The sequence below is a fragment of the Phodopus roborovskii genome, unplaced genomic scaffold (assembly GCF_943737965.1).
Source record: "Phodopus roborovskii unplaced genomic scaffold, PHOROB, whole genome shotgun sequence".
Taxonomy (NCBI): Eukaryota; Metazoa; Chordata; class Mammalia; order Rodentia; family Cricetidae; genus Phodopus; species Phodopus roborovskii.
In genome coordinates, this window is record NW_026125675.1 from 463,755 (window position 1) to 488,263 (window position 24,509).

Consider the following 24,509-nt stretch of genomic DNA (forward strand, 5'->3'; position numbering starts at 1 on the left):
CTCCCATGCCTAGACTGCCAGTTTTTTTTTTTTTTCTCGCGCTCCCCATACGTTCCCTTCTTATGTTCAATTTGGATGTCAGAAGCCTCGAACAGAAATTGCTTCTGAACTTTTTCAGTAGGGCTCATTTCACCTTTCTCTGTATTCAACCTGTCCTCATGCTAAAAGAGGAGTTTCCTTCCTAATAGTGATATCATTATTTATGTTCTGCATCTCATCCCATTCTATTTAACTCTCTCTGTAGCATCATTAAATTCCCCCTTTCTACTCCTCCAGTCCCATCAGCATGCAAGCATGGTGTTAACATCCCTCACCTTAAAGTCCGTTATTCCTTGACTTTGGTGTGTTTCCCTCTAGCAAGTATCACAGTTTCCTGCTCCATTTCTAAGCCCTTTTCTTCATCACCTTCTCTCTCCCTGCCCAGAATGCTTCTTAGCGCTTATGTGCAGCCTTGGTGCCTACCACTCCATGGAAACAGTCCTTATCAAAGACATTGAAACTTAGCAGCTTGCCAAATCTATCACTCATTCCCATGGTCTATGGCTGGTAGCAACTCTGATTCATTTTCCAACCATTCCCTTCTCTGGGTTCTTCACCCTTACCTCTGTTTCCCCTCACTTGGGTCTCACTAACATCTCCTTGTTACTCGTAATTGCTGACTGTTCCTCTCAATATTGAAGGACATAGAACTGGAATTTGGATTTATCTATCCTTTTACACCCTAGGTGCGCGTGCATGCACACACACACACACACACACACACACACTTTAGTTATAAAGACTAATATTTGTAGATACTTACATTTTACCCTAAAATATAAATACCTGAGTGGTCTTTCAGTTCTATTCTCCATGGACTCAAACTTCAACACCTGCCATTATCCTGAAGCTTTCAGTGGATAGAACTGACATCTTTCTAGTTATATTAGCTAGAAATGCGGTGCTGTGGGTTTAATAGTATCTTCCCAATATTCCTGTGTAAAATACTAAGCTTCAGTGTGTGGGAATTTGGCCTTGGAAATCGGGTCACTGTATCTTTATAGCATTCATGTATTCACTGCTAAAGGCCTACAACATACTCATGAAATCTTGAACAATAATTACTATGGAGTCAGTATGGTTTGGCTGTTCCCAAAGCTTCATTTTGTTGAAATTTATTTTCCATTGTGAAGTATAAAGGATGGAAACCTAATCTGAATATGATGTTTAGGTGAAAGGGACTTTATGAGGTGATTAGAATTAGATAACCTCATCGGGATACAAACTGGTGGTGAATATTATGATTTTATAAGAAACAGACACAGCGTGAATATGCTCAAATGTGAACACTTCCCACATCTTACCAATTCACCCCTTTACTTCCTTCAGACTCTGTTAGCAAGGTCAGCATTGGTTTCCTCACCTTTGCAATAAAAATGTGACCTGAATCAGACTGTTTTCTTTGTAACTTTTGCACTTGGTGGTATTTTTCTCAAAACAACAGAAAATGGAACAAGTTCAGTTACAGCTGCATGTAACATTCTTTTCCGGTCTTTACTCACACCTGCATAGATCTCTCTCTCTCTCTCTCTCTCTCTCTCTCTCTCTCTCTCTCTCTCTCTCTCTCTCTCTCTCTCATAAAGCAAAGGTTTTGTGTGTGTGTGTGTGTGTGTGTGTGTGTGAGAGAGAGAGAGAGAGAGAGAGAGAGAGATAGACAGAGACAGAGGCAGAGGGACACAGAGAGAAAGACATGCTATCTATATTCCTGAAATGTTGCTATACAGTGCCAGCACCGATCTGTCCAGACATGCTCTATGCCCTGATGCTTCTTTGTGTCACTATTCCCGCTGCTTCGGCAGGTAGCACGGACAATGTAAATACAATAGGCAAAGGGGTCTTTCTCATCTTGCACAGGAAAACGTGAGAATTTTTTCTCACAATATTCATAATAACATACAAACCAAGAGTTATGAAGTAGTTGTTGGCAAGGTGGGAAATATGGGAGAGCAAAGTGGGCCTTTTGATTTTAGTTACCTATTTTAAAATTTTCCTTTTGGGGAGGATACGGGGTGATATATGGTCAGATATATGGAGGAACTGGGAAAAGAGTGGGGGTACATGAAATGAAATTCTCAAAGAATCAATAAAAATTAAGTTAAAAGAGCCAAGCAAAAAGACTTATGACATATGGGAAGAAACAGAGTGGAGTAACTCTTCCATCCTCACAACAATCAATGTGATGGAAGCCATAATTTAAGATTTGAACTGCAACACAACAAACACATTCCTCTCACACAAAGCCACCTCCCAGTTATATGTCAAAATTAATTAAAGTTAATTGATGTCAGAAGAAAGGGGCCCTAATGTGGTAAGTAGGGTGTGCACAGAAGAAAGCCATGTTAATAGAGAAGTGTTGGGAAATTGAAGTACTTGTCCCTCATAGCTCTCTTCCTCCCCACCCAGCTGTAGAACTTCCGTGCAAACAAGGTTGAGCAAACAAGGTTGTTTTCAGAACTCTCCTGTAGGCAGTGCCAGTACGTTGACCCAGGTGTGGGTGGAGCATGACTTCCTCCTATGCTTAGCCCATCCCCTGGCTTGGGTATATAAGCCCATTACTCTCGGTAATAAAAGGCAGCAGCTTCTTCTTCACTTCTCATGATGATCTGTTAAGTGTTTCAATGCCGACACCCTCCACCAAGCTCAGTACTCTGGCTGTGCAGGCACGGCAGAGAAGTGTGGTGCTGGCTACAAACCCTAATCAGGAATGCCATTTGTAGACACCATGACCATAGAATTCTAGCTTTTCAGCAGTTTGGGAAAGGATATTACTATTAAATCACGTAGTCTATGGTATTTTATTATAATGACCCAAACTAACAAATACAGATACTCTATTACTGGCACTTGCTTAGGCAACTCCAGAAACATAATTAGCCTGGGGTATCCCTGGATACTTCCTTTCCTTCAGCTCCCAACAGCCAACTAAAGGGCACATCTTTTTGGCTCTGCCCTCAAATTTCACCTAGAATCCTTCTGTATTGTATCTCTGAAGAGCCATCATTATCCTTCATGTGGGTTGCTGTTATTTTTGCAGCATTTTCTGGCCTGGAATTCACTCTGTAGACCAGGTTGGCTTGAAATTCACAGTGATCTCCATACCTCTGCCTCCTCTGGAGTGCTTGCATTAAAGGCTTATGCTACCATTCCCAGCAACTTTCCTCACGTTTCCATCTGGTCTTCTTACTTTCTTTAGTGAGCCTTGTAGTCCCACGGTCTATACAGCATCCAAAGTGATCTCCACACAGCCTGTCATACCACTCACTCTCTTGCCTGAAACTCTTCCTACCATTTGCATCATACTAACTCATTATTGAACATATATAAGAAAGGTATTATTTTTAAATGGCTTGGATACATTTATCTTGCTAAATTTTTTCTCAATGTTGTCCATCATGTTATATATATCATATTATATATCATATGTAGTCAGAGTTTCTGTCCAGCCTGGTCCTGCTGCCCTTCAGCCCCAAATAAACACACAGAGACTTATATTAATTATAAACTGCTTGACTGGTGGCTTTGTATTCTTATTGACTAGCTCTTTCTTATTTATTAACCCATAACTATTAATCTATGAATTTCTACAAGGCCTTATCTTACCCGAGAATGACCGGACCTGTTACTGCTTCATCAGCTACATGGCATCTCTTTGGAGGTTGCTTTGTATTGATGTTTTATTATTATTATTATTATTATTATTATTATTATTATTATTATATTTACTTTTATATAACAAAGTCCAATTAAATGAAAACAAACATTTATACACAATATTTGGGAATTTGGGCGTCGTTCTTTCCAAACTACTTCCTGTTGGTAAGGGGAGCTGTCATGGGGGATTCGAAGAAGATTCAGATATCCTGGCTGTAGTCTGTAGGGCTGTTTTGTCCAGTTGTTTTGAATGTAGGATCACCTTGTACTCTGTTTCAGGCAGTTTGGCGTGATCAAACCACATTAGTCTGGTGTATTGATGTTTAATAAGGATCAGGAGAAACAAATAGGCCAAATAGATGTTTATTCAGGGAGAAATAACTCACAACAAAAACAGATGAACACCAGCAGGTTCCTGGTCCCAAGGGTGCCTCCAGAAATGCTCCTGTCCCCTTGCTGCAAGCAAGAGAGCTCTCTCATCCTCCTCCTCAGCCTTAGTTCCCCCAGGTCACGTCCAGTCCTGTCTCCACCTCCATGGGCGTGGTCTATGCCACAGATGCAGACAAGGTAAATATCTCACTACACCTTTCTGCCTCCTCTCCCTAGAATTCTCCTCTTCTGATAGCCCTGCCTATGATTCCCACCTGGCTACAGGGCAATCAGTATTTTATTCATCAACCAGTAAGAGAAACATATATTAATAGCATACACAAGGGCATTCCCCCATCATCTCCTCTTTTCTGTCTAAAAAAAAAAATACATACATACATATATATATATATATATAAAGAACTATAACAATATTTAGTCCATTAACATTTGGCAAATTTTAAATAAAATATATTATCTTCTATCTTTGTGAGACTAAAGTTTTATGTGTAACTTATCTTTAATCATAACTAAGGAAAACCATAACCATAACTAACTCCATCAAAGACCTTAGAAGGATAATATATAAACTCTAGAATTCATAGAGACATCTCAATGCCTGAACACTCATCCAAATTTCCTCTGTAATGTTGGAGCATCCATCTTCAGCCCATAGGCCATAGTGTGTCAGGCAGACTTCTTAGCGAAGCAGGAAACTTTAAACTATACATCTGTATTGGCATTTTGTCAGTCACTTTTGTCTGTGTCCTGCAGACTGTCTGGCAGACTCTTCCATGAAGTAGGAACCCTGTAGCAATGTCCATCTTGTATCAGCAGTCACTTTCCAGTGGGTCCTGCATGTCCAGTTTACACAGCATATAGTCAAACAGGTCTAGGCAAGATCAGTTTCTTGCCCACATGGCTATTTCTGCCATGTTAAAGGCAATTTACATAACATTTACATGCCCATCTTCCTCTCGGAAGTAATTGGTGTTGCCAGGAGCAGTTGTGTATCACTGTCATGAAAAAAAAGCTAATAAACCATTTTAAATGCTATACTGTGTAGGTCTTTGAAAGGTTTGAAGACTATCATCTATCCATCTCAAATATATCTCTGTATATCTAGAAAACCTACCTAACATAACTATAAATTTTGACTATTATAGGTGACTATATAATCTGGATTTAATTATACATTGTGTTTTATAATGAGCTGTGATGGGAGATGTCATTCTGTATATGTTTCTCATACTGATTAATAATAAAGCACTGTTGGCCAATAGGAAAGAAAGATAGGAGGGACTAGGAGACAAGGAGGAAATAGGAAGTAGAAAGGAGGGGTCAGGATGGAGAGTCTGAAGAAAGCAGTATGCCACCGGCTCCCCGGTAAGAAAAATACATAGATCAACAAAAATGGGTTAATAATTAAGGTAGAGCTAGCCGATAAAAAACAAGTAACAGGGCCAACAACATTGTATCAAATACAGAGTCTCTATGTATTATTTGGGGCTGGCGCAACAGCAGGACTAGACCTGGCGGTGGGAGGAAAAAACCGTACTCGTTACAGAGCTGTATAAACAATTCCTAAACAAGAGTAGAAATATACGTATAACAAGATTGAACTTAAATTTGTAGCAATAAACCAAAACCCATACCAATGCAAAGCACTCATTTCTATACCATATTCCCTTTTTTCCTCTATAAAGAAATTGACTGTGATCATTAACCATTTCTAACCAATTCCATTTAAATAAAAACAATAGTTGGGAATGTGGGCATCATTCTCTTCAAACTCGATGTTAAAGACCTGAAAGCTGAAACCCTGAAAACTGCCATCATCACAGATTTTAAATGACAACCGTATTAGACGTGGTGACAGCTGAATTTCAGAGATAATTACAAAATAAGTCAGCAGGAGATTACTTCTGTCCCTCCACAGAAAGTATTATACTTTCCTTTAAAAACATACATACATACATACAAAAAGCATTCCTCTAAGAGGGAAATGAATTTGATAAGCTCAACCACCATCCAATTTGAGCAGTGACTGTTTAAGAATTTTTGAAAGAAGACAGTTCTACTTTCACCACTGAATCCACTTTTTCTTTTTAGTATATTGTTGATTGAACATAGGCCTCCTGTGTGCCAATCAAACATTGTATCTCTCAGCTGTAGCTTCAGGCTTTGTATACACTGCTCATGTTTTAGTTTTATTTTTTCTGTTGTTTGATGTGTTTGTGTGTTTTGCCTGTGTGCATGTCTGTTTACCACACACATGCCTGGTGCCCAAGAAAGTCAGAAGAGGGAGTTGGATCCCTCCTTTCTTCCCTTCCATTTCCTTTTTTATACCTAATACTCTTCTTTCCCTCATCACCAGAGATGCTTCTGCTAAATCAGTGTCACAACAACACATCAACACAACTCACAAGATTGGAAAAGTTTGAGTATAGAATGCTCATGTCCATGTACATTGAATCAGAAACTTTCCAAAAAGAACAGTGCCTGGCAACTCCAGCTGCTTACATTCAGAGTGCAAAGGCCCGGGCATATCCAGGAGACAGTACTTCACAGTAGTACTTTCTGATCTTTAGTTCCTACACTCTTTCTACCTCCTCTTCAAGATGCTCCTACACATTAATTCACCTCTCTCCCTGAACTTGGGCCATCACCCCTCACCACAGGTAAGGATGAGCCTACCCAAAGGGTATGTATGTAGGTATGTGGGGGAGCTGACATCACCACATCCCAAGCAGGTGGCCCCAGTGTCTCGATCTGACCTTACCGGCTAATGCCCAGGCCCACAGCTAGGCCTTGGGTTGATCCACCCTAGCATCTACCTCATCTGGGAACTGCTAGAGCTCATGAAAGGACTGGACCTGCAGAACAATACCGATTAAGAGCTCCAAGACACAGGGTACCCCAGAGGGGCTCCAGTGAAGGTCCAGTGAGGATAGTGCACCAAAAACCAGAGGTCTTGAACCAGACCAATGATTCATTGCAATGGTCAGTTGCTGTGGAAGGAGGTCGGAGGGAGAGCCAGGAAAAGCTCTCTTGCTGGCGTGACTCGGACAGGAAAGCATCGGGTTGAATTTCCTGGTGTTCATCTGTCTAGGTTGTAAGTTATTTCTCCCTGAATAAACATCTATTCGGCCTACTTGTTTATCCTGATCCTTATTTAACCGTGATATCTGGTGTCAGAAGTGGGATACGAACCCACGCCTCCGGGAAAAGCTCTCTTGCTGACGTGACTGGACAGGAGACATTTTCCGGGCTCTCCCTCCGACCTCCTTCCACAGGTCACTTCCGCCCATGGCTCCACCCCCCAATGGGCGTGGTCAGTGCCACAGAAGGACTATCTCACTACAAGTTGCCACTCAAGCTAATGGGCAAAGGGGTGTATGACACACTGAATCCTGAATCCTCCAATACTACCAGGATGGATGAAGAGTTGATGTAGAGGCAAAAGAAGAAGCAGAGATGATTTTCTTTTCCTGATGTGTGTGTGTGTGTGTGTGTGTGTGTGTGTGTGTGTGTGTGTGTGTGTCTATGTGATGGTAGAGCACTTTTGAATCTCAGATATGGCACTTTCCTAGGGGCATTTATAATTTTAGTTCACTTTCTTAGAATATTCTCCAAATAATATGCACATGCATTTTTCTTACCTCCTTTAAAATGAACTTAACTGTTACTTCCCAGAGAACCCTTGGAGAGTGAGCTCACAGCTGCCATCTCTGATGCTTCTCACACCATCTTTCTGCTTGGCTTTCTCCCACAGGCCTGGCACCATTACACACATTGCCACAGGTTAGTGATCCTAAGAAATATATAGTCTACATTGACTTCACACTTTCCCATTTTCATTGTGTGCGTCAGGCTATGATGTGAAGATGAGTTTCATGTGATAATGTTGTGCCAGTGGGGCCATTGGAGAAGAGACTCCTAAACATATGTAAGGCACAGACAGGTGTGAGTCCAAAGGTGATTTAGGAACGGTGAAATGAGAGTAAGTGCTCTTTCACCACTTTATTCTGCCTGTAGTTTACTTTCACAGAAAGACATGGACAGAACTGTCAGGAGAAGCTCAGAGCTCGTTGGTACCAAAGCCAGGCAGTGGGTGAAAGTAGAAATCCCCACCCCTGCAATGACATGACAACTTCCAGGCTTATTTGAAGGCTGGGATATCCAAAAGAATTAATGATGCCATTGTATCTTACAACAAGGTTGGAAGAAGGCAGACACTTTGATTTACACAATGAATATGGGTGTACAGGTAGCTCCTTTGAGTGTTTTCCCACATCATTATAAGTTTTAGAAAATATGGCAAATCTATTTTCAATTTTTGGAGCAACTTGTACATTGATTCAATGATGACTCTACTAATTTACATTTATATTCCCATCCACAGTGTGCAAGGGGTCCATTTTCTCCATGTCCTTGCCAAAAATTGTTATCAAGACTATATATATATATATATATATATATATAGTCAATTTGACATAAAACAAGGAATTCTGCCACTTACAACATACAACATAAGGCATGAACCTAAGGGAAGTCATGCAAAATGAAACAAACAAAGATCCAAGCACAGAAAGAAAAGTACCCATGCTTTCATTTGTATGTGGAAACTAAAGAAATGAAACTCACAGAACCCCTTAGAGTGTAAAATGGCAGATACTAGGGGTTAAGGTGCCAGAGGTGAAGATAATGGGGGGGGGGAGGTGCTGGCTAAAGGGCCCAAGACCTCCCCAATGTAATATTTTTATCTTCTATTTTGGGAATTTCACATCACTCCTATGCCAATCATTCTTAGTCCTCCCTCATCATCCCCCCTATAATATATAATATGCTATAATATTCATCTATTTAAAGGAGGATGAAGAAGAGAGAAGGAGGAGGAGAAGGAGAGGTGGCTCAGAGGCAAGGAGGATTGAGAGGCTTCAGCTCAAGGAAAAGCTCCTTAGGTGGTAATACTGGTGGGGTTATGGGCAGGACAAGGGAGGTTAAGGGAGCAGTAAGGCTTTAGGGTATGGTGACAGTTGGTGATGCCGCATCCCTCAAGTTCATAATGAAGTCAAGGCATGAGATAAGTAGTTGTCAAACAGAGAAGGCTTCAAGGGACTGATATTGGACATACATGGTGATTTTTTTGTTAAGACTGGTAGTTCTAGGCCCTGCATTTCTACTACCTGACTTACTGTGCTCTCCATTACCATAGCTGCTTACTTCTTTCCTTTTTTTAATTTTTATTATTTTGTTCTCATTTTACATATTGATCCCAGTTCCTTCTCCCTCTCATCCTCCCTAATACCGCCCCCCTCCTATGTCCTCCGTCCAATGTCCTATTCCACATCCAATCCACAGGGAGGGTGATGCCTTCCAGGAGAGATCAACAAAATCTCTCAAGTCATTTGGAGTAGGGACTAGGCCCTCCCTCCTGCCTCTAGGTTAGGGGAGTATCCCTCCATGGGGGATATGTTCACAAGGTCCTTTTGTGCACCAGGGATACATCCTGGTTCCACTGTCTGAGGTCCCTTAGACTGCCCAGGCCTTCTAACTGAGACCCATGTTCAGGGGGTCTGAGTCAGTCCCATGCTGGATTCCCAGCTGTCAGTCTGGGGTTCATGAGCTCCCCCTTGTTCAGGTCAGCTGTCTCTGTGGGTTTCTGTGGCCTTAACTTGTTCCCATTTGCTCATAGCAACATTTTTTGTAATAACTAGAACCTGGAAACAACCTAGATGCCCCTCAACCGAAGAATGGATAAAGAAGAAAATGTGGTACATTTGCACAATGGAGTGCTACTCAGTGGAAAACAAAAACAAACAAACAAACAAAACCAATGTAATCTTGAAATTTGCAGGCAAATGGGTGAAGCTAGAAGAAACCATCCTGAGTGAGGCAACCCACTCACAAAAGACAAACATGGTATGTATTCATTCATATATGGATTTTAGTCATAGAGCAAAGGATCACCAGCCTACAATTCACACCACCAGAAAAGCTAGGAAACAAGGAGGACCCTAAGAGAGACATACATGGTTCCCCATAAAAGTGGAAAGGGACAAGATCTCCTGAGTATATTGGGATACAGAGGGGTGGCCGGGGGGGGGGGGGAGCAGAGAGTAGAGAAGGAGTTAGGAGAAAGAGAAGGGGAGAAGAGGAGGGGAGAGGTGGACATGAGGGAGCAGGAACATTGAGTCAGGGCCAAATAGAGAAGAGAAAAAGAGATACCATAATAGAGGGAGCCATTATAGGTTTAAAGAGAAATCTGGCACTCTGAGAATGTTCAGAGACCTACAAGGATGAACCCAACTAACAATCTAAGCAATAATGAAGAGGCCACCTTAAATGCCCTTCCCTGATAATGAAATTGATGACTACCTTATATGCCATCCTAGAGCCTTCACCCAGCAGCTGATGGAAGCAGAAATTCACAGCTAAACACTGAACTAAACTCCTGGAATCCAGTTGCAGCAATGGAGAAATGATGAGCAAATGGGTCAAGACCAGGCCGTTGCTTACATCTATAAGTAGCATCCTTCTAGAATCTTCGTGTTTTGCATCCATCTCTTTAAAAGTCAGTTCAATTTTCTGAGTGTGCAGAAATCCTGTGTTTGGGTTACCAAATCTTGCTCTGTCTTTACCTCCTTCCTTATGGAGCCAGAGTCCATAATTAGTTCTGCGAGTTTCTTCCTTGAATCCACACACCATTTTGGCAGTCCTCTGTCTTTTCCTTGTACTCACCTGGCAAAACCTCAATTCTGAGTCTGCACCTGTGCAATTAAATGTAGCTGCAGAAATCAGTACAGACACGCTGAATAAATACTTCCACTTTAAAGTAAGGGCCATTAATACTTAAGTGAGTCCTTGATTCAGTTTGGCAGTCACACCACAGTTCCAGAGAACATGCACCCTTTTGACTCCCAGGAGACTGTCAAGTTTTCTCGCTTCAAATTGTCCCTCCCTGCTAACTATTTGCCTGGGCTGGTAGTCCTATGAAGTCCACGATATCCGTAAACGCAGTCTTTTGGATTAATTTCCCAAATGAGGGCTGGGATTACAGGTGCTCCCCACCCCAATCTTCATGCTACTCTTGGTCAGCTTCCTCATATCCTGGTGGTTCATCTCTTCTCAGCCTTCCTTTGTGCTTCTTGCATTTGCTCTTTGTCTTCTATTCTTCTTTGAAATACAGATTGTTCAGGGCTGAATTGTGATGGTGCTTTTCTTTCTGCACATACAGAATTTTGCTGAGTGTCTGTCTTGTGACTTATTAATAACTGCATGATAATCTTCCATCCCCATGTCCAGCACAGATAGCAACTCAGAAATCCAGATTCTTCAATGTAACCAGCTCCACCCCATCTTCTGCAGCCCAGTTAAAGCACTTCCATCATTCCTGCTTCTTGGAGTAAAACTCTGTTTGACTCTTGTTTGTAGGTATTTACTAAATCCCATGTTGCCATCTAGTATTCTCCCATCAAATTCCGTCCAGAATTTGCTTTCCTTCCCACTGCTTGATACTAGGTAGTCACTGTTAGCTTTTTCATGGATTTTTTTTTTATATATACATTACTCCCTATATAGTGCACCATCTTCCACCCAAGGCAACCATTTTCATAAGGATGTCAGTCTGGTAGTTTACATAAAAACAACAAAAGATTATATGCTCCTCATTTTCTTTTTACATCATTTTAACTTTCAGTCAAAGTCATTGGTGGTGGCCTGGGTGGCATGATTCCTGGCATACCATAGAAAATACTACATGAACTTTTGCTTCTGAGGTACTTACATTTGTATGTAGATCTGTCAATTCAGAACAAGATAGTTCCTCATGTCCTTCATGTATTAGCAATAAGGGCATTTTGTCAGTAGAGTCCTTCCTGCTTCATTTTTTCTCCATAGAGGCAGTTATTTCTCACTATCTTACATTTTTTTGACTTCCTGAGGAGGGGGTTGTCTAGTGTCCATGAGGTAAAAGTTTGTGTTTGGCTCATTTTTATCTTTGTTCCTGGGTCCTGGAATAGAACCTGGCATACAGCATCACTGAACAATACAGGATATATGACTTTGGTATATCAGAGAAAAACCCCCAGGTCCAGTAACTTCAACAGAAAATATATTGTCTTGCAGCTTCTAAAGATGTAAGTTGAAACTCAAGATTTTTGGAAAGGTTGGTTCTTTCTTGTGATCTCCTTGATGGCAGTTTTCTTCCTATGTCTCACATGATCATCCTGTGTGTGTGATTGTGTCAGAACCACCTCTTATAATCCCAGTTACACTGTACTAGTGTCCACTCTAAAGATATCATTTAACCTCAGTTCCCTCATTAAAGACCTACAAATACAGTAAGAGTCTGAAGTAGTGAGGTGAGGTATACCATGTGAAGGGCTGGGGAGATTTGAGACTACAACCTAACCAGTGAATAGTGTGTAGAGTGTGAAGAATGTGCAGAGAAAATGTGAGGTTTTTTTTTTTTTTTTTTTTTTTTTTGTCATGGAGTGAAGATCAGTGCTTTGACTTCAGGGTAAAGTGAGGCTTGGAAAGTAGAGTCAAGAAGACATATAGAAAGGTTCATTTCTGATGAATGGGTATCAGGAAAATAATTAGTGTAGTGGAAAATAAGCATAAAAGAAATGCAAGAAGGAACAAGGAAGACAAAAATTAGGGAGAGGAGTTGATGGAACTGGTGAAATTGAGGGACAAGAAAGGAGAGCATGATCAAGGCTTGCAGAAGGAGGAAGCAGATCCAATTTTATGGTAGTGATTTAATAGCAAATCCTGACTCTAGCTCACCATTTCTTTTTCTTTCTTTTTTAAAGATGTATTTATTTATTATGGATACAGTGTTCTGTCTGCAGCTATCCCTGCAGGTCAGCAGAGGGCACCACATCTTATTATAGATGGTTATGAACCACCATGTAGTTGCTGGGAATTGAACTCAAGACCCCTGGAAGAACAGCCAGTGCTGTTAACCTCTGAGCCATCTCTCCAGCCCAAACTCACTATTTCTGATCTACAAGGATTTAGTAAACACCGATTGTGGATGAGCCTCTGTGTTGAATGCCAGTAATACAGAAGGATACAGGGCCCTTGGGTCCAAGAGAGAGGAGGCACTCAATGCACAGAATGCAATCCAGAGTTACTATGTATTAAGTTCACTTGTAAGCACCAGGCCAGTATTAACTTAGCTCCTCATTGGCCCTCTGGGCAACCTTTTGAAGCAGACACTGCTAGCCTCATTCCTATTGGGAAGATAAGCAACCTGAGACACAGAGATGCCAACTTACTTGCTGAAGATCATAGAGCACTATGTGGTCATGCCAAGAGGTGAGATGGGGTCCTGCTCTTGAGGTCCTGCTTGTCCTCCTTTCCCTCCCTTGCCATGCACAGAGGTCCCATGTTTCTAGACCCTGTAGACAATGTTGAGAATGCACTGGTCAGTGTGGGAGTGGGGGGAAGGACTTGCAAGACATCACAGTGCAAGTCGCATTGGGACTGTGTGGGCAGAATGAAATAAGTGCCCTCAGCATTGGTGGGAGGAAGGCATTCTGAGTGCAGAAGGAACTAGAAGTAGGCTGGTGTTGCTGAAGCTCAAATGCAGGTGCTGGGAGGACAGTAGATGCCATATATACTATTTGGGCATGCAGGTACACTCCACTCTGACACCTTCTTTGGGGTTGTGTTCCCGTGGTTGAAATGAGCTCAGGAACATGCTGATGTGCTAGGAGACTAAGGCTTGTGGCGAAACTGCCTTGGTCATTTTCCCCACTGACCATGATTCCATCCAGCTATTTCACCATCCAGTCCGAGCATCTGTACACAGCTGTTTGCACCAACCAAAGGCAATCTCATCCACAGGGCATCTTATTTTTCTCTGTGCAACCTGCCCATGGGCATGGTTCTCTTGGCCTTCCATAGAGTAAATGTTACATAGGGTCTGCGATGGACAAGGGTCATTCCTGAAGCATAGAGAAAGGAAGAGAGAGAAGTCTGAGTTTAAGAGGCAGGTGAGGAACAATGGGGGTGTAGGGCCAGGGGCAACAAAGATTCAGCCCTGGATGCTGGAATCTTGGCCTTACTCTGCCTCATTCCCATTAAACACCGTGCATGGGGTAGGACAGCGACCCTAGGTGTAGGGATTTGCCGATAAGTGCTCTCTCTGTTAACCTATTAAGTCACACTGGCACTTCCTAGCTTTTCCAAGACCCAGATCCTAACCATCTTACCTCCCTCTGTGGTCCAACGTCAAATAATGCTATCTCTACTACTAGGGCTTTGTCCAGCAAGGCTGAACCTCCCACAGTACAGACTGAGGTGCACTCTGCCCAACACAGCTTGCAGGCCCACAAGATTGCATCTTCTTTCCTTTCTGTTCCTTTTCGGGAGCCCGTTTCCCCCTCCTTCTAGCTGCAGGCCTGCAAGGAAAGCAGAATTCTCCCCATTTCTCAGATCTCACAACAGTTAAGTCCACCACTCCCTGGCAGGGTGGGGGATGTAAGTGAGGAAATCAAGGTCACTCAGTCATTGGCTGAAGGAGAGGGACCAGAACTCTGAGGACCCCCAGAAGCCTCCAAGACTACCCGGGCCTGCTGTCACGTGCCTGTCTCTTCCTGGCTGGCACCAGGACCAGGCTGGCTGGAATGGCAGGTGAGATTGGGTGGGGCCCAGGAGGCAGCTTGGACTGTGCCACTCCAAAATGCCTGGAATGCTAGCTTTGAGCTCAACAGCTACAGAGGCCGATCTTAGCAGGGCTTGAGCCCTGAATCTCCAATTGGCCATGGAGGTGTTCAAGGGTCCCTAAGGGGGCCCAGGCCAGCCGGTCAGGCCCCGCCCCCCAGCAGCACGGGCGCGGGCAGGGGCGGCGCCGCGGAGTTGAGCGCGGGCACGCGGGGCTCGGTGCGCGCCGCCGCCCCTCGGCCCAGCGTGCTGGCCTTCCCCACCTAAGCCCTTGACCGGTTCAGCTGGCCCCACCCCCTCTTCCTCTCCTGGCCCGGAGGCCCGGTGCGCTGGTTATCCGGCAAGGTGGTTTTAGCGCTTGAGGGTGGTACTCCAGGCGCGGGGCGCCAGGCCAGAGCTGGCTCGGCAGGGTGTAGGGGGAGGGTCCGACGGAGTCCCCAGAGGAGAGCAGGGACAGGCAGGGGGGTACCGAGGTAATGGGCAAGGCCTGCACGTCTGGTTGTGAGGGGCGGGGGCTCCAGGCACTCTGGCCAGGGCCTGGCGGGCAATGGGGCGCCAGGGGCGGCGGGAGGGAAGCAGGACAGGGAGGGACTAAGGGAGGAGACCGCTGGGATGGGCCGGGGGGCTTGGCCGATGGGGAGCAGGTGGGCGGGGACAGGGGCCCTGCTAGAAGAGGCGCTGCAGAGAGGTGGCTGGCTGCGTGTGCAAACAGGGCGGCAGCCTCCTGGGCCCGGAGAACGGTGAGGCCATTTGGTTGGATGACGCCAGCCCGCGGGCATGGTTTGGTGTTCAAGACCCCTGAGCTGGGCGCCGGGTACTGTTGGGGAGGGAGGATCTGGAGGTCAGGCAGGCCAAAGTGTTTTGGGCAGAGTGTGTTGCTGGGCCAGACACAAATAGTAGTTCTTCACCAGGGCGCTGGTGTCCAGGGAAGGTGGGCGAAGCCAGGCACTTTCAGAGCTGGCATGAGAGGCAGGGGGCAAAAGACCCTAGAGTTTAAGTTTGAGCTCAGTGTGGAAGTTGCCGTGTCACTGGGTGGATGGATGAATCACGAGACTTGGAAATCGCAGAACCCTTTTCTGGCGAGTAGTTTGGAGTGATGGGAATCACAGTGGCCAGGATTTGGGGACGAGATTTTGGAGGCCAGGTCTGGGGTCAAGTGGGCCTCCAGTCCCTGGGGGGAGGCACTTTGGGAGTTGTGACCCAGAGATCTGGGATTCAGAGGCCTCAGCCTGGGGTGGGGTTAAGGAAGGTCTTTGTGATGGCCAGTTCCCTGCCTTCCTTCCTTTCTAGAATGTCAGGATTCAGCTGTGTTCCTGTGGGGAGTGGGTTAAAAATTCCTTCAGCCTACAGTCAGCTGTACAGTATCCACCAGGGGCTGGAGGGACATATACATGCGTGAGTGCAGCTGCATTCTCCGTCATGGAGCCCTAGTGCTTCCACACTGTTGCCATAGTAACTGCCTATTGATGGTGTATTTATAGGGGAAGAAGCAGGCGCTACATTTTGGGGAGGGAGGGGAAGAAGCCTTCCTGGAAGCAGCAGCAGCAGCAGTGATGGTGGCTACAGAATTGCTAATGGGGTGGGCGATGCCACGTGAACTGTCTAGGGGAGAACCTGGCTTCTTTGAGGCTCAAAAATGAACTAATGACTTTTCCAGGCCAGATTAACACAAACTTGGGGCTATGATGTATTTGTGTATGAATTCACGGAAGTCCATGTGTTTGGTTGAGACCAAAGATGGCTGTATGTAAAGCTATTATATAATTTTTCCATGTTTTTTTTTTTTTTCGAAACTCTGCAATTCACTTCAGTAAGCAATGGTTTCTTATTAGCAAAAGCTTTGCTCATTCTTTTCCAACTCTGCTGTGGCAGCTTTATTTTTCTTTAATCAAAACACCCTGTTCTTAATCCAGTTTTCTCTGTACCCTCATCTTATGGACCCCATAGATCATAACGAGGCTAGGTTTTGTTTTTGTGAAAATTGAGGCATTTCAGTGAGGTAATGATTTGTTGGTAGTTTCCCGTGAGTTCTAAAGAGAAAGCCCCTTGACACAGTGATAGTACTATTAGATGTGCTGTTAGATTGGTTACCTTCCCCACCATTTAAATCTTATTCATTATTTGTATCCTTTTTGTTTTCCAAACAGACTAGAAGCCATATTTTAAATACACAATAAGGATAAGACTCTGGAAGAATAAATAGAACACTGTACCAAGTTGTGGGGAGAAAAAGCATATGTGCATAACAGCTGGACTTCCAGAGCACTTGTATTTGGCCATCAGTGTTAACACTGAACTTCCTGGCAGCCTAGGCCAAAAGGGTAGCATAATGGCTTACAAAGCTCATGTGCCTTGCATCCCATTAGTCATAAAACATGAGTTTCTGCTTGGGGAGGGAGCTGAGGGGTGATTGCTCCCAGATGTTGATGGCTTAGACAGTGCTCCAAAATATGTGTACAAGTAGGACTGTGTCGGCAGAGAAAGACTTTATGAAAATACTTCTAGATAGCAGCCTCTCCTCTAGGTTACCATCACAGATTTATTATATTGTAATGTACTGTATTTGTTTGTTTGTTGTGGTCCTGAAGACAAAAGCCAGAGTGTTAGACATGTCTGGCATGTGCTATATTAATAAGTTTTACCTCCAGACCTGTGTCTTCATGCTGATCTTTTAAATATGTATTTACCAGGGTTCTCTGTTGCAGTAGTCTTTAATGCAAAGACAAAAGAAGTTCAAACATCTTGTCTCTTTCTGTGGAAGATGGGCAAAGCAGATTGTCTGAGTTTGGGCCTAATGTATTGGGCCAGGGATTGTAAGAGTACGTCTGACCATGTACAACAAATATCTGCAGATTACTGGAGGCCAGCCTCAGCTAGGCTGAGACATTTGAGATGGCTGTTGTTTCTACGTTAAGTTTGGTATTCAAGGAACATGTTCATCTTTAGAGGCATCTGGGACTCATCGTCACCACCAAATTCAATTCTAAGTCTTGTCTCTGTCAATTTGCTTAGCCTTGTTTCTACCCAACCCCATCTCTGTACTTGCATTCTCATCTGTCTCTGGGGTCCTTTCCATTTTGAAGGGACAGAGAGTCACTAAGTGTTTGAGGAATAAAGACTGATAGCCCTGATGCTTTCCATTTGAAAAAAAAATGTTAACCCTTAGGTGTTTGTGACTTACAGGAGTGTGTGTGAGAGAGAGGGGGGAAGGGAGGGAGAGATAAATGCATAACAAGTCTCTGGTGGGTTTGGAGAGTTCTGGAGAAGGTCTTGAGGACAAAAGCAGCAGGTGTTGAGTGATGGCATCATGAGGGTCCTTGCCCCATGGAATGCTACTTTGACCAGGTTGGTGGGAGGTCACAGTCTATACCCTAGAAGATTTCATCATAACTTTCTTTTCTTCCTTGCCAGGCAAGTGAGACAAGAAACGAGCGGAGGGAGCATCATGGCTGGTGAGTGTTTGTGGAACTATCTGAGTTGGACAGGCTCTGGCAAAAGCAACACATCCATCTTTTCAGCTTTGCTCTCCTTGGGTGGCCCTGAGGTATACTAATTCAACAGCCTGTGGATCTTGGGAAATAAGGCCTAGAGGACCTCACCTACTGTGAGGCATGAGCAGTCTCACCATTAGTGACTGCTCTCATCCTTAAAGCCATAGCTCATGCCTCACTTTACTCTCACCAGTAAAAGCCTGGCAAAGGAACCAATTCTCATGCTGAGGGCTCTGGCTTTCCTTTTTCAAGACAAATGCAGAAGCTCTAAATGTATTCTCACCAAGAATTACAATACATAGAGTTAGTTCTTACTGGTCCTTTTTCCTGTGCAACTTGAAATTCCTTCTCAATTAGGTCTTATTTTCCTTGGTATGGCAAAGGACCTGGCCCCTTTGTGACCCGGAGGTCATGCTGGAGAGTACAGCATTATAGAAAGTCAGTCCTCATCTTCATTGCAATAGGCCAGGTCTGGTCTTTGGTTGGAGGCCTGGCTTTAGGTCTGTTGGATTTGCTCTATTTCCCTTCATGATTGAGCCAGTCTGATTTGTTGGAACTGAATTTGGATTCACTGTGGTTCTCTTTTCAGTGTTTCTGGAAGCCAAGAATGCCCATGCAGTCCTGAAACGATTCCCTCGTGCCAATGAGTTTCTGGAGGAACTGCGTCAGGGCACCATCGAGCGGGAGTGCATGGAAGAGATCTGCAGCTATGAAGAGGTCAAGGAAGTGTTTGAGAACAAAGAAAAAACGGCACGTACTGCCCTGGGGCTGGGTTCTGGGATGAGGTACATTCTTGGGAATAATAAGAATAGAACAAGGGAAGAACACCATCCCAGGCTACGTCCTGCCTGTTGGCGCCTAAAGGAGCACGGGGTTTTTCCTGTCGGTCTGTTGCATGATTTGTGGGAACTTTCTAATCTGGTAGCTTTGCCTTTAATATTTGGTGGATTCCCAGGCTTTCTGAGAGCTCTTTCAGGCCAGTAAGATGCTTCAGGGTGGAGAAGGAATCATAAGCCTGTCCTTGGTACATGATTTGCTGGAGGTCTCAGATGTCCAGAGCATGGATATTAGGTGAGCACTGCCCGGTTTGTCTTCCTCAGGAGTGAGTAGCCCTTCTTCTTTTGCAGATGGAGTTTTGGAAGGGATATCCAAATGCCGTCTACTCAGTCCGAGATCCCTCACAGAGCTCAGATGCCATGTATGTGGTAGTGCCCCTTCTGGGAGTAGTCTTGCTGATTGTCATTGCCTTGTTCATCATCTGGAGGTGCCAGCTGCAGAAAGCAACTCGTCACCACCCCTCCTATGCTCAGAACCGGTACCTAGCCAATCGCACTGGACACAACCTCCCCCGAGTCATGGTATACAGGGGCACTGTGCATAGCCAGGGGGAGTCCTCTGGGCACCGGGAGGCAGGGAATAACCCACAGATAGTCCTGGGGCCCAGCCGGGGAGGCAGAACCACTGTCCGACTGGAGAGCACCCTCTACCTCCCTGAGCTCTCTCTCTCCAGACTGTCCAGCGCTACACCTCCCCCCTCCTACGAGGAGGTGACTGCACCCCAGGAAGGCAGCAGTGAGGAGGCCAGTGTCTCTTACAGTGACCCTCCCCCAAAGTATGAAGAGATTGTGGCAGCCAGCCCCAGTGCAGACAAGTAGCTGAACACAGGTCCTGGCCTGTATGAAAGCCTCTTCCAGAGGTAGCCTGCTTCCTTTTGGACTTCTGAAAGACTGTGCCACCACAAAACAGCCTTAGCCTCATTGTTGCCAAATAATTCCCCAACCGTGGATTTGTAGGAAGTCAGTTGGCAGAGACAGTTGTGGGTGTATGCGTGTGTGTGTGTGTGTGTGTGTGTGTGTGTGTGTGTGGTGGGGGCATAGGACAAGTGCATGATCCCCCTGGGAAAAGCTACAGACCTGAGAGCCTGGGTCTTTCAAACCACCATCCCCTGCCCCTGCCGCTCTCAAGTCCCCACTGTCTTGCCCTTTCTTTAGGGACTGGCTTCTCCAATGCCAAAGGAACCATCCCATGGTCTTGATTGTGGCCAAAATGACCACAGGCTCATCTCTAGGGCTGTGGGGCTGTCTGGGGACCCCTGTGTGTCTGGAGACCTAGGCCACAGAGATGAGGGGGTCAAGTCAGCCCTGCAGTCTCCCCTCTCTCAAGAACCCATGCTTACTGTCCTCACTTATATTATGACGATAGAAATAAGGTTGATTTAGGAACAAACACAAGTTATAAGAAATAATGAACCATAGATGCAAACACTAGCACCTGGACCCTTTGAAACCCTCCAAAAAAATCAATCGAACAGACCTTGGCACAGCCTTCCTTCAACACCCACCTCTATGCTCCTGACCAGGGTGAAATCTATGTGTAGATCAACCTGGTAGGAGGGTAGGGCATGGGAAGGAGGAGGGAAGGGGGCTGAGTGGCAGAGCTCCTTCCAGACCAATTAAGGGGCCCACTTGAACTCTGCCATCTTGTTTCTGATGTGTACCCGCTGTGTTAAAACCAGGCCCCCTGGCATATGTCCACACGTAGCCCTGGAGTACTCTGTTAGGGAGACTAATGTTCCCTTCCCCCATGGAGTCCAGGGCCTCTCCCTGGTTGTTATGGACTGGCACAGAAAGCTCAAGTTTCCTCCTTTGTGGGGTTGATAAATCCATAAGATAGTTAAAACCATGAGCACTGTGCTGTCTGGCTTTGAAGTTTTAGGATACTTCCTTTTTTTTTTTTTTGTAAATAGGTGCATTGAACTTGAAGTTTAGGTTGTGATCTCTCCTAATGATGGTGCCCATAAAGGGAGAAGTTCCCGAAGTGTCTCTTAAAATTTTTCTTAATGGGGGAGCCCATGACCTGGGGTTTAAGGCCTACCTGGGGTTTTCTCTGCCATGGCCAGGTGCTGATGTGTTTTCAGTGAGGCTTTGGAACATGTTTGGGCAGAGGTGACTTGCTCTTTAACTGTCAATGAAGTAAAAGACACTGTTGATACCATCTCTACCCACCCCAGTTCTATTCTCCTGGTCTCTGTGCCAAATTATTTTTCCTCTGTGGTGCTTTAAAAAATGTAGCACATTTTTGTGGGGCCCCAAAAGACTGCATAGCGTGGGTCTGTTGGCAACTGCAGTGCTTTCCAACCCGCAGAGTTGACAAGCTTCCTTTTGTCTAAGCAGCCCTCTGAGGCAGGCACTGAGACACATTCCTTGAATGCAGCCCTACCTTAAGACCCCAGATGACTTCTAGAGGCTGTTCCAGTGCAGGGCACTTTCCCGGGGGTGTGTTTCTAGTTACACTTATGTTCTTACCCCAGTGAGGTTGCCCGTTTGGATAACTCAACCATGTGGCTCCCCTACCTCACAGACCCATTGGAGGCTGATGGAGCTAATGCTTGTGAAATGCTTGAAGCACCTTGGAACCAGTGAAGTTTTCCCTTAGCAAGATTCTTCCAGAACTAAGTATAGCTGTAAGGGACTGGTTTTAACTGAGGTCTTCAAATGCCTCTGATGTTGAGTGTCAACTTTGGGAATCACTCTCTTTCCATTTGACCCTATGTGGGCCTTCCTGTCTTCCCAGGGTTTCCTGATACCAGAAATGCTGGCCTATGGCATTCTTCCTTTTGTCCCTCCATTTACATCTTCCCTCCCTTTCTTCCTGCTTTCTTTCCTTCATGTCTTCCCTCTTCCCTTTTCTTTCTTTCTTTCCATGTTTCTTTTCATTATTTCTCTCCATTGGACTTCTAGTATTGTACTCTGGCCCTTCCTAGTGAAGGGATTTGGGGATCAGAAGTCCCCTGCTTTTTCCGTGATGGAGATTGGGATCAGTCTCATCCAGACATGATGGGGATCCTGGGTAAGCTGGAAGCTCTGGGTCATCCAAGCCTCTCTAAGCATTTTGTTAAGCTGGTGCCTGATTGTGACCTGAGATGTATGACAACAGACTTACCCCAATGTGACTCTTCCCCCATCTAGCAGAGAGTCAGGCATAGGCACCACTGACCAGAGCCACAGAATGCCCACTGCCTTTGGCATAGGTTGAGATTTTTCTGTTGAGCTGCCTGGCAGCTAAAGGCTAGAAATGCAAGGGTAAGGGGTAAGGGCAAGAAACTGACCCCCAAGCCAAGGCCTATCAAGAGTGATCTGTAGCTCCCAGGAGCTGAGGACCATGCAGGGTGAATGAGAAGCAGTTCCTTGCATGTGGCCTGTGAACTCTGGGTCAGGTGCTTCACAGAGCTCTTCCAGGTACTTGTGCCAAGGCCTCTGCAGTGGTTTTTCACAGCATAGTGCTTAGTATATCTAATGGGCATAATCCCTCAAGGTGCACACTTGGCTTTTACGAATGCCCTGTACATATCTTTTCAAACTCTGTCTTTGTATAGACATTGATTTGATATAATGCTAACACTTCAGTAGCCACATTTTTGTTTGTTTGAGACGTGTGTGTGTGTGTGTGTGTGTGTGTGTTTGTACACGTGGGCATGTTGTCTTTTGTCATTGTTTTTATGAAATGATAACTGGTGTGTGGTTATATTTGTTCCAGGGGGGATCTTCTCTGAAGGGAAGACTTTTTATCTTGTGGGGCCCGTACTGTGTGGGAACCCCTCCCATTCACATGCCTATTCTGTAGGTGTCAGCAGCTGAAGGAAATCTGAGAATTCCTGAGTGTGTGTGTGTGTTTGAGAGAAAGAATGTGTAAGAGAGAATGAGTGTGTGTGAGAGAGAATGAGTGTGTGTGAGAGAGAATGAGTGTGTGTGAGAGAGAGAATGAGTGTGTGTGAGAGAGAATGAGTGTGTGTGAGACAGAGACAGAAACAAAGTGTGTGTGTGTGTGTGTGTGTGTGTGTGTGTGTGTGTGTGTGTGATTTTGACTTTCGGAATGGTGGGGTTAGTTACTTAGATATTTTTCACTAAAAATGAAAAGGCTTTAAAATTTTCCTTAAAATAGGACTGTCACTTGTTTTCAACCAAAACCTTTTTAAGACTTTTTACATAAGAATGGCAACCCTGTCAGTCCCCTCCCAGACTGCCCATCACTTCGGGTTTTCAAAATGAAAGCACAAAAGAGTGGGCGCACAGGTGCCTGGCATGTGCATACCGCTGCACAGCTGTGTTGCGCCCTGGCTGATCACAGAGGTGTGATCCCGAGTAGTCGGACCTGGGAAACAGAGGCCTCCTCTGCTAGTTGCCAATCCCACTGCCATTAGTGTGAATTCCTTAGGGTGCTCCAGCAAACAAGCATCTGCCCAATTGTTTGGACATTGTCTTTTTGGTAGTTCAAGCATTAGGGATTAGGGACAGCAGTGTTTTCTGTTTAAGCAGTTAGAACCAGATGCTTCCCCTCTCCCAGTGGATGGTGACTCCCCAGATTCCAGCCAGAGTTGATGGATCTTTTGACAACCAAATGGCATCCCATTAGAAAACCAAGGGAAAAAAATAGCCAACATTGTTACTAGATTGTCTTTTAATTCAAGTGAGAGCAAAATGGCAGAGAGAGCCTGTGAGTCCCCAGGTCTGTGTCTTTTTAGAATAGTGTGTGTGTTCTGATTATGTGTTTGCTCACAGCCAAGCTTAAGCTGCTGCAGGACTGGGCTGCTTTTCAGCTTGTCAAGTGCTGAAGCTCCATTTCCAGGCGTCACTGATTCTGAAACAGTCACATCTTCCCCACTGAAGTCTCCTAATACTAATCAGTATAATTAGCTAATTTTAGACTGCTGTAGTCAGACTGCTTCCAACCACAGTAAAAGCCCATTAATTTGAGCCCACTAATTCAGAACTTAGAGGAAATCCAAATTGGAGATAATTCACAGTCACTGCTACTCTTGCTACATAAAAATATTTGAAAGTGTCTTCCCTTCAGTCAGTCTTCAGGGGCTTCTTTGGGAAAGGAATTCAGTTTAAAATTGGAACCCTTTCCCAATGAAAAGCTCCAGGTACCTAGGATCCCTTCATTGTGCCTTCAGCTTGGAGTTTAGCAGTTCTTGTGTGTAAGGCTCTTTCTGTGCGGGGTGATCCCTTGTTCTCTCTCCATTATGGGAATGTTAGATATTGAAGCCTTCTTCTGTGTCTGTATTTATCCTGTGAACAGCATAGTTTGTGATTGTGACTGCTATTCCAACACAAGTACATGTTTTTCTAAGTGTTCTGTAAAGCAGATGTTGCACTAGCAGACTGCCTGCTCTCACCCACCCCCAAGTCTTCAAACTTGGAGCTTCTCCTTTCCCAGGCTGTAGGAGTCGAATTTCTCTCTACCAAGAATTTCTCTGACAAAGATTTCCAAACAGCACAC

General features: G+C 44.8%; 1 protein-coding gene across 1 annotated transcript in view; it reads left to right on the forward strand.

Annotated features, from left to right (window-relative positions):
- The first annotated feature begins 18,146 nt into the window (after positions 1-18,146).
- Positions 18,147-24,509, forward strand: part of Cnga2 (cyclic nucleotide gated channel subunit alpha 2) — a 38,310-nt gene continuing 31,947 nt past the window's right edge. The window contains exons 1-3 of the mRNA XM_051178255.1: positions 18,147-18,188; positions 18,817-18,977; positions 19,355-19,425. Coding sequence (XP_051034212.1) covers positions 18,871-18,977; positions 19,355-19,425 — 178 coding nt within the window. The 5' untranslated portion in view covers positions 18,147-18,188; positions 18,817-18,870. The remainder of the gene's footprint in view (positions 18,189-18,816; positions 18,978-19,354; positions 19,426-24,509) is intronic.